The 10,921-nt window shown below is 42.2% G+C and overlaps 1 protein-coding gene across 5 annotated transcripts in view; it reads right to left on the bottom strand.

Moving 5' to 3' along the window:
• sdccag8 (SHH signaling and ciliogenesis regulator sdccag8) overlaps positions 1–10,921 on the bottom strand; it is a 41,451-nt gene that overhangs the window by 9,793 nt on the left and 20,737 nt on the right. Inside the window, exons 14-18 of one of the 5 annotated variants that reach the window (XM_020603642.1) lie at positions 10,763–10,890; positions 5,515–5,623; positions 4,476–4,607; positions 2,343–2,392; positions 1,716–2,017 (exon numbers count right to left, since the gene is read on the bottom strand). In XM_020603642.1, the coding sequence (XP_020459298.1) occupies positions 1,731–2,017; positions 2,343–2,392; positions 4,476–4,607; positions 5,515–5,623; positions 10,763–10,890 (706 nt within the window). In that variant the 3' untranslated portion in view covers positions 1,716–1,730. Of the gene's footprint in view, positions 1–1,715; positions 2,018–2,296; positions 2,393–2,968; positions 3,178–4,475; positions 4,608–5,514; positions 5,624–10,360; positions 10,495–10,762; positions 10,891–10,921 lie in introns of those variants that run through there. The other 4 variants (XM_020603663.1, XM_020603650.1, XM_020603657.1 and 1 more) reach the window with 4 other exon arrangements.

Consider the following 10,921-nt stretch of genomic DNA (forward strand, 5'->3'; position numbering starts at 1 on the left):
GTGGGTGTGGGTGTGTGGCAGGAGCCCAGATGAAGCAGCCCTCGCCCGGGGCTTGCTGTCCGCCCACGGTAGCAGCAAGCCTGTTCCCTCTTCCCCGGCCCGCCACGACCATTTGTTCCATTAACCAATCTCCTGGAGCCTCTGGTGCAAACACACACACATCCACAGGCATACATACCTCAACAACTGCTTGCACAGCTCATGCCACACATGGCCCTTCATCCCCTCTCCATCCTTCGCTCCATCCCTCCCTTCCCTCCTCTGCTATCCTCCAGACACACGCACCATCTTTCTTTGTAGAGGCCATATGGCCCAGTGAAGCCTGTGGATCTACAGGCACATCTGCGTATATGTTGCTGCTTTCCTTAAAGGGCTGCACAGTGAGCTGTGAGCTCACATACACACTTGCACTCCCATACTGTACATGCACATGCACACCCAGGGCTGACAAACTCACTCTGCTGTCACTACGTGTGGTTAAGCAAGCGTTGGTGTTATGTTTGTCTGTCATACGTGTGTGCGAGAGTCTGTGTGTGTATGTGCCCTAAGTGTGTACATGCGTAGTGATAATTGGTGAAACAGCCTGCGAACAGCTGTGGGGTGAGAAAAGGTTGCGTGGTGTTTGGTACAGAGAGCAGAGGAGAAGAAGAGAAGAGACGAGAGCAAAAGAGGAGTAAAGCTGGAGAATAAGAAAAGGGTAAAGGAGAAAGTGAAAAGAGAGAGAAGAGATGAAGAGAAAAGTGGGGGAGACAAACAGTTGCAGTTGAGAAATGTAAATCTTAAGCATGAACAAAAAATAGCAGAGAATCCTTTTAATACACAGGCAGACTTTGCAAAGTTTGTGTCTCATTACATAAATAAAAAACACACTTTTTAAAAGGGAATCCCGAGAGAATAGGTTGTTAAAAAAATAAAGCAAGGTGCATCAGTGTCACAGACGTTTACAGTTACTCTGAATGCATCTCACTCTGTCTTCTCTTATTTTGATAGTGTCACAAAGAACTGTTGCTACAAGCCAAACTCATTTTTTAATTTAAGAGATTAACACCAACTAAAAAGTGAACATGAGGAGGAACTATTTTACAAGGCGTAATAAACTTCTCAAGCATTATTTATCATTAGATTCCTTTTCCACTCTCCCACTAAGATCTTAGGTGTTTGTCTCCAAGCGTTTTGCTTTTGTCACAACTGTGTCCAATTACTTAAACTAATCTCATAACACTGACCAGTCAAATTCATTTGAAAATAAAACAGACTGTTAGTTTTGCTGTTAAACTCTCAAATTTAAATAGTGTTAATCATCATCAGTTTAAATTGCTTTCAAGTTTAGATTTATTATTGTTTTCTTAGATTAAAAAAAAGAAAATTACTTAACCACTAATTGTCACCAACCAAATACAGAAAAATCAAGCTGTCGATAGCTTAAAGAGTTCAAATAAAACTACGCTGCAAACATCCTTAGTTTTGCTCACTTTATAAAATAGGTTTGACTTAAATAAACCAAAATGTAATGTGTTATTTCTTGAATCAGGTGGCACCTAAAAATAACATATAACCTGCAAATTATCATTTGCTTTAACTACCTTTACATCTTCCCTAACTCGATGCTCTCCTTCTCCATCTCTCCACCCTCCGCTCTATCCCTTCATTTCCAGGGAAAAAAATAAATAAAAACAACAACACAGAAATAGTGAAATAAATAATTAAATGGTACAGCAAAACATTGTGTGCTAAAACCCCTGTGTAGTTTGGCAATCAGCTTGCCCATGTAAAAATAAATCAAGCTGATTTTCCAAATGTTTTGTGCGTGGTGCGCTGTTGCCGCTCTTCGCAGCACAGATTGCAGGCCGATGGAGAGGCTGTGGGGAGGGGCGGGGCGCTGGATATTGAACCCACTTGCACCAGCTTGTTAACACATACACCTTAACCCCCGAGCGGCACGGCAGGGCGCCCACTGAGCGCTCAGGGCCTGCAGGGACCAACTGACGTATTCCCGACGTATAGACACACACACATGCTGAGGATTACAAGAACACGCCTGCTATTCAAGACAAGAACAGTAGCATATGTAAAGAGATTGATGTACACACAAATGTGTGTTCGGCTTTGCCTCTACAGCTAAATTCAAACATCACAAAATGCAGCACATGACTGAAAAAGTCCTGATAAATGCCGTGGATCTCTTATTTGTTAGAGCAAAAACCAATATGATAAGAGTATATCTGTTGCAAGATTCCTAGTTTTGCCTCTGGAGTACAAGAAACACAATCACATATACTGTAGAAAAAACAAGTACCAGCTGCAACATGGATCATCATAAATGTGAGTCATACCACTCTCACCTCCCTGCCTCTCCATCATGTCTGTTCTGCATTTCCTTACAATAAATCTCCTAAAAAAAAACACAACACACACACAAATGCCAAAATTACATGTATTTACTGCTCAAAACTAATCACTGCATGCCTATGCATACACACTTTGTACCAGAAGAATTATCTCCAAAAATCAAATACAAAAATGTGGTCAAGCAGCATAACAGTCGATCCAAAAATGACCTCATGTAGAACTAAACTCAAGAGATTTTTTTAAATATCTGGAGGATTCATCAACAACTAAGTGTCAAAGCAGAAAATAAAACTCACTAAATGCCAAGAGTGATTATCGTGGTTCAGTTGGGAGAAGAGAAGTTAGCTGCCAACTTCCCAGCCAATCCACTTTTGGCAGCCAGATTCCTACTCTGTTAAACCTCCTGAGAACATGCAATAGCAACCCATACACACACACACACACACACAAACACAAATACCACCATAACATATGCACGGAAACATACAGAATATTCATACTTCACACTTCTTGACAACTTAGATTGTTTTTATTTCTATGAAACACGCAAAAAGAATCACACACAACCAGGAGACAGCTGTGACATGGTAAACTTTGTTTTTTGGCAGCGTCTAACCATCGACAGGTTAACACCGGTGGGCGGCAGACAATATGTAGTGTCAGTGATGGAGCAGGAGGAAAGGATGAACGAGTGTGAGTGTTTGGTTGTGTGTAAGAGGAAGATGGAGTTGGGTGGGAGGGCACTGGGGTAGAGATCCTGCAGAGTGGGGCAACAACACCCACACACCCTCGCCCACATTGGCAGAACCAGGCTGTATGCCAGGCACCCTGGGGAGACACACACCAACTGGGTTCTGTACTCAAGGAGGAAGAGACCCCTGCATCAAGCACACACACACTTCGCACACTTACAGATAGTGTAGCATAAGCCAAAGATGGAACCAGATTTAACTGCAGCTTTTATAAGTCACTGTTTCCAAAATCGCTCTCTCTCTTACATAGAGCACTATATTTACTTTTTCTCATTGTAACTGACTACCTCGATTCATAGTGTAAAACCTATACACTATATTTTATACTGCCCTCAAAAATGTTCAGACCGAAACAGTAATTTGGTAACAAAAGCACGTGCACTGCCTCAGGGCTGCAACCAGTGATTAGTGTCACTATAATTTAATCTGTTGCTTGCTTGTTCGACTAACTGGCCCATAAAATGCCAAAAAATAGTACCGAATGTCCATCACAACATCGCAACACACAAAGAGACTGTTTTGTCCAATTCCAAAGGTGTTCAGTTTAATATCACAGTAGACCAAGACCAGCAAATCCTCATACTGTATTTAACCTGATCAAACTAAAGCTCAGACTCTGGGGCATTTTAACTTAAAAAAAGTACTTGATCATCAAAATACTCGACGAAGTATCTAAAATCTCAGTTTGCTGATCATTACAGAGTAAACTGTTAAGTGGAAACAGTTAATGAGTGAATTAGGGAATGCTGTCAGACAGCTCATTCATCAGGTTTCGGCTCCACTTGTGCTATTGTCGATGCAGCTCATGAGTCTAACTGGCGCATCACTTCCACTTTAGCTAAGTCTGCTGTCTACTTCCCCACCAGTTAGTATTTCAGATTTTATTTGACACCAAACTAGTCACAATTTATCATGAATTAACTGCTCGTTAACGTCATAATTTATTTGAGCCAAAGAGGGGTGATCCACCACAGCCGTGAATAATTCATCTGATATATGAGCCCTTGACATCCTAAAGAAAACTGGACTTGTTTTAGGGCCTGCTGCCATATTCTACAAATGGAAAGAAATTAAAACTAAAAAAGCACTTTGGGAGCACCAAGGATGCTGTTATTATAATTATAAAAAAGCTTTTGATCTTGATTCATGCATCAAAATACACTCAGACAATTATGCGAAACTGTAGCTGAAACCATCCATCATTAAAATAAAAAAGGAAAACTAAATATTACTGAAATCATAACCTTCATGACTGAGGGACTGAAAATCAAAATTTTTTACACTTCTGTGCTTCTAAAAATAATTTTAAAGTCTTTGACTCTGATCTATATATAGTATGTGTAGTTCTGGGTCTTAATGTATGTGTTTGCACACCTGTCCTTCATGCGCTGGTGCATGCGACCGTGCTGAACACACTGTTCCTCCATGTCGGAGCAGCGAGCTCTCAGACTCTTTACCGTCTCCTCGAGGTGTTGCTTCTCCAGGCCCAGCTGCTCCAGCTCACATCTGCGCACACACCCACGCAAACATCAGCACAGTTAACACAGATGCTACACAGCAGGTGAAAATGTTCCTTACCAATGTACCATCTATCACAACACAAAGTGGGCAGATTAAATACTGAAGTGTTTTATTAAGAATTAGTGTAAGAACGGCAAGTTTACATAATTGCACCACACTGCAGAACACACACATGCAGATGTAGCATATGAGCCATCATACTAGTGTGTGAGCGTGCACTGTATGTGCACTGTATGTGAAGTCATACCCACAAAAACACATTCAACGTGGTAGTTATTGCTGTATATACACACACACACACACACACACACACACACAGGTATTTGATACTGATGTCCACCCATAACAAAATACACAGAGTACTTTGGTGCGTGCATTGTGTGCACGTGTCCTGTGACTGGTGAGGCCAGTACGCCTGGCAGGGCCAGATTGGGGGCTGTCATGTGACTAATGTGCAGCACAGCTCCAACAGCTGACAGGACACTGGCCCAGGGTCACTCTCACGCACACACACAAACACACAGACAGGCGGCCCAGATGGAGAGCTGTGCAGGCCTGCTGTGACTACTGTAGCATCAGGTTAACAAGAAAACAGGTCAGGCTGGAAAGCAGTATGTAGTATGTTGACATGCTTCTGTCCAAACAGGCTGGATAGATGATGTTTCATGAAACAATGACATGGACGTCCAACAGAGAGAGGCGATAAACAATGGAGCGAGGGACTAAACTAATGGAAAAGAGAAGCTGTGCATGTCAATCCAAGTCATGGGAGAAAGAAATCCACCGAGACAAAAAGCAAACAATGAGCAGGTAAAAGAAAACAAAAGCATAATTCAGTGAACTCACGTTCAAAGAGTAAATATGATGAAAGAGTTAAAGAGAAAATCCTGACCTGCTGGTCTCTGTTAGCTCTTCCAGTTTGACCCCCAGTTTGCAGCACTCCTCCTTCAGCTTCCTGATCAGGGAATTCTGGGAACTCAGTAGACCATCCAACTCTCCAACTGCAACCAATCACAGAAGCTGTCGGTTATGATGAGATTAACCATCATGGGTGACCTCATGTAGCCTTCAGAGATCCTAGCTTAGCAAACTGATACTGGTTCAAGCAGTACACGCCTCGATTATTGTGACATCAAACTCATAAAGCTGCCTCGAGGATCTGTTGCCACTAGACATGTACAGTACATGTATCTGTTCCCAATAAATCCTCACTGACACAGACCAAACTCAGTCACATAAACAAACTATATCTAACCTCATACCTAAACATGTGGTGGCAGCTGTTATAGTTTCTTAGGATAAGAAGCTTTATTGTATTGTGACACGTACAACAAAATTTTGTCTGGAGTCGAGGGCCCCGGGCCACGGGCAACTTTGGGGGGGGCGGGGGCTGGTAGAGTAGGAATCTTCAGGTTGGGAGATGACTGCTCTACCCACTGCCCGAATCATTACTGACCTTAAAATTAACTGCATTTTATAGATGCACATACACAAATACACTTATTTAAAAAGACATTATAAAATATATAGATACACTGCAGGACTGTAATGAAGCGTTTCTTTGTCACAATGTGAAACCCAAAAATCTCTAACTAGGATTTTAGTATTTTATGTATACACACACGCACACACACACACACACACAACAAGCCTAAGTTTGAGGAACTACCCTATTTAAATAAATGAATCACCAAATAAAGTTGAAAGTTTTCAGTTACCTCACTGACATGAATGAAATGAGGATTTCATTTGGATCATGCTTTCATTTAACTTACAATTTATGAGTGAAAAACAAAACCATGTATTTCTTCAACAGACTGCACTGTAATGAGCAGCTACTTGTATAAACACACACATTTCCATTAAAATGGCCTTACATACCACAGAACATCATCTATACTGAGCACAACAATGAAATCTATTGTAAAAAGTACTGCAGCAAACACGAGATACATCTCTTTGAATGTATTCCCAAAAATGCTTTTGTCAACATTCACATTAGAATCAAAACTGTTCAAACAACTAGAGATGTGCAGAAGAACAGAGAGATAGAGATATGAAGTGTGTGAGAAGGGTAAAATGAGATTGAGAAAGAGGGGACTGTTGTTTGAAAGCGTTTCTTTCTCCTTTCCACCCTTCCTGCCACGTCCTCATCCGCTCATGGGGGCCTCTTTCTGAACAATCCAACACTGGGCTTTCATCATTCCTTTGAAATGATCCACGTTCCGCTCTCCAACATATGTCTGCTCTTTTAGAATAACAACGGCTGCCGTTTGGATTGAGAGAATGATCCACCTGCTCCAGCATTCTGTTACAATCAACCCAAACCAAAAACACCAAGGACTCACAGTCTTTGAAAAGTAACTCAGACTTGTGATGTTTTTATTTATTTTTTTGTGCTTACATTAGATAATGTGGGAAAAAGAAAGAAACTGAAAAAAGCAGACAAAGACATGATGGTAGATCACTGTGCTATGACACATACATTTACCTGCAGCCTGAAATCTGACTTGACATTCCTTATATGCTACAGACATGCAAACAAAGGAGGAGCTCATGACTGGGAAAGGTGTAAAGACCTTCTGATGCCTCATCCCTAGCTTGGAACTTAATATTACCCACTTTCTGGCTGCACACTGTGCCTCTAAAGTGAGTTACCATTCTATACAGTCATGCACTCTCTGTCCTCAAATCACTGCGACAGATAACGCATGGAGGGCAAAAATTGGATGCTACAGAGCATGAAACTAAACTACACAAACTCACAGACGTGCACACACGTACATTCAACTAAGTTTGGTCAGTGCTGGAAAAGTTGTATGAAGAATGCTAATTAGCTGAACAGGCTTTGAATGCGTCTGGCCATGCGTAGGCCAAAAAGAACCCTGGGACACAGAAACACAGCAGAACTGGCACTGGAAACAAACAGAGGAAAAATGAGGGAGGGAGGAATGGAGGGAAGAAGTGTGGCAGAGAGGGAGGGACAGACAGAGAGAAACAAATATCTGATATCATCTAGAGGCTGCTCTCTATGCATTTGCTCAAAAAAAAAATGAAAAAAAAAAAGCATGAAAAAAGAAGCGGAAAAAAGGTGGGGGGGGGTTGAAAAGAAGGGGGGGGGGCGGATGGATAGAAGGACAAATGGATGGACAGAGAGGCATTTGGAGAGCAAGAAAGCTAATTATCCGGCTCGTCTGTTGGGTTGCACGGGGAGAGGAAGTGATGCGAGCTACTAAAGGACGTCCACCGCTCCATCCCCTCCCCTTCCACAGTTTCCTGCTGTGCTCTGATGTCAGCTCTCTTTAGACAACATGTGTGCTGCCAACACGCGCCAGAAACAAACCCTTTGTTTACCCCCCCACCACATCCATTCCTCCCTCTATACCCTGCATCTTTGTTCTGTGTACCAGCAGGCTCCCTGGTTGTTGAAGGGCACCACAGGTAAATAAAAACATAGGAGCAGTGAGGGAGGGAGGGAGAGTGAGTCAGTGAGGGTGGGTGGGCTCTCATCACCTTCCCTCTGCTCTGCCCCTCTATTCTCTATTCTCTTCTCATGCCTCCTGTTGTGCTCTTTTTGGTCTGCTCTGCTCTTTTGAGGTCACTTCAGCTGAGTCTTGTTCTGCTCAAATGCTCTGAGTGCCTGTCCATCCCCTCCTACTCTGGCCATGTTGTGGTGCAGGGGAGAACGGTGACATAGGAAGAAGGAAGAGACAGGTTCAAGACTTTGTTGCAGCAAAGATCCACTCTGCTGAAGTGTCCTTGAGGAACAATTTGAGACCGACCCAGCTCAAGGCTGTGATTCTGTAGCTGACACTGCTCTTTGCAGTGCTGGATATTCCGACTGTGTGTGTCCCATACTACTCAGTGCCGTTTTATTCTACTTTATTCTCTCCTGCTCACATCACCTCCGTGTGAGATGACAAATAAGTCGGTGTACTGCAGTGGCCTACAGTACATAGCAAATTTTAGAATTCAGAGGTTCTCTTGAGTGTGTGTCGCTCTCCACTGAAAACCTTTTACTCTTGCCCTTTGAGAGATCTGACCCCAAACATCTTACCAATGTGGCTCCATCATGGTTGCTGGACATTCTAGCTGCTGTGCCTATGACCACTAGACACATAAATGAGGCATCTCAGTATAGTAAAAATTCACTTACTGATAACTACTCCCATTTCATACAAATGTAATATGTAGCTGTGCATTTTATTAGTTATTCACTATGTCTTAACATATATATATATATATATAACAAAACTACTTTTCTTTGTTTGTTTGTCCTCCTCCAAACCAAAATGGATGCTAGGATTTTATTCTGAAAATACACATTGTTCAGGAAATATAGATACGTACATTATTTAAAACAAGTGCAAATTATCTATTAGTATGTTCATCATAAATGCAAATGTGTATTCAATAAAAACAATGATGGCAAAACAACTCTAAACAAAATGTGGCTGCTGAAGGACGGACTACTATCGGCCTCTGAAATGTTTCCTGTGAACATCTGAACTGCAAGAGAGATTAAAAGAGCAGTGGTGTAACCAAAGCCTGCTGTTGAATCCAGTGGAGATTCAGGGGTGAGGTTCCACCACGCAAGACTCTAAACTATAATTTGTACAGACACAATATTATACATAAAGGAAAAATGAGATTCTTGAACAACTTAAGTATCTTTGAAACAAGTCAGACACATTTGGTGAAGTCAGAGAGATGGTAAGGAGACTGAGATGTGACTGAAGCCAAGCTCAGAGCTGCTGCTGTGGGTGGAAGCACTGACCTCTCTGCTGGTGTTGAGCCTCTGTCTGCTGCAGCAGCACGTTCAGCTGGTTCTCCCTTTCCTGTGCTGAAAGGGTCACAGATGTCATTTCCTCCTTATGAGCCCGTTCTGCACTCTCTCCGTCCCGCCTGGGGAAAAGAAATGAATTGTTAATGGGATATTTAAACCACAGTCCTTCTCGAAAACAGCACAGCTGAGTCTTGTTCTGCTCAAATGCTCTGAGTGCCTGTCCATCCCCTCCTACTCTGGCCATGTTGTGGTGCAGGGGAGAACGGTGACATAGGAAGAAGGAAGAGACAGGTTCAAGACTTTGTTGCAGCAAAGATCCACTCTGCTGAAGTGTCCTTGAGGAACAATTTGAGACCGACCCAGCTCAAGGCTGTGATTCTGTAGCTGACACTGCTCTTTGCAGTGCTGGATATTCCGACTGTGTGTGTCCCATACTACTCAGTGCCGTTTTATTCTACTTTATTCTCTCCTGCTCACATCACCTCCGTGTGAGATGACAAATAAGTCGGTGTACTGCAGTGGCCTACAGTACATAGCAAATTTTAGAATTCAGAGGTTCTCTTGAGTGTGTGTCGCTCTCCACTGAAAACCTTTTACTCTTGCCCTTTGAGAGATCTGACCCCAAACATCTTACCAATGTGGCTCCATCATGGTTGCTGGACATTCTAGCTGCTGTGCCTATGACCACTAGACACATAAATGAGGCATCTCAGTATAGTAAAAATTCACTTACTGATAACTACTCCCATTTCATACAAATGTAATATGTAGCTGTGCATTTTATTAGTTATTCACTATGTCTTAACATATATATATATATATATAACAAAACTACTTTTCTTTGTTTGTTTGTCCTCCTCCAAACCAAAATGGATGCTAGGATTTTATTCTGAAAATACACATTGTTCAGGAAATATAGATACGTACATTATTTAAAACAAGTGCAAATTATCTATTAGTATGTTCATCATAAATGCAAATGTGTATTCAATAAAAACAATGATGGCAAAACAACTCTAAACAAAATGTGGCTGCTGAAGGACGGACTACTATCGGCCTCTGAAATGTTTCCTGTGAACATCTGAACTGCAAGAGAGATTAAAAGAGCAGTGGTGTAACCAAAGCCTGCTGTTGAATCCAGTGGAGATTCAGGGGTGAGGTTCCACCACGCAAGACTCTAAACTATAATTTGTACAGACACAATATTATACATAAAGGAAAAATGAGATTCTTGAACAACTTAAGTATCTTTGAAACAAGTCAGACACATTTGGTGAAGTCAGAGAGATGGTAAGGAGACTGAGATGTGACTGAAGCCAAGCTCAGAGCTGCTGCTGTGGGTGGAAGCACTGACCTCTCTGCTGGTGTTGAGCCTCTGTCTGCTGCAGCAGCACGTTCAGCTGGTTCTCCCTTTCCTGTGCTGAAAGGGTCACAGATGTCATTTCCTCCTTATGAGCCCGTTCTGCACTCTCTCCGTCCCGCCTGGGGAAAAGAAATGAATTGTTAATTGGTT

The sequence above is a fragment of the Monopterus albus genome, unplaced genomic scaffold (genome assembly GCF_001952655.1).
Source record: "Monopterus albus unplaced genomic scaffold, M_albus_1.0 scaffold3.1, whole genome shotgun sequence".
Classification (NCBI taxonomy): Eukaryota; Metazoa; Chordata; class Actinopteri; order Synbranchiformes; family Synbranchidae; genus Monopterus; species Monopterus albus.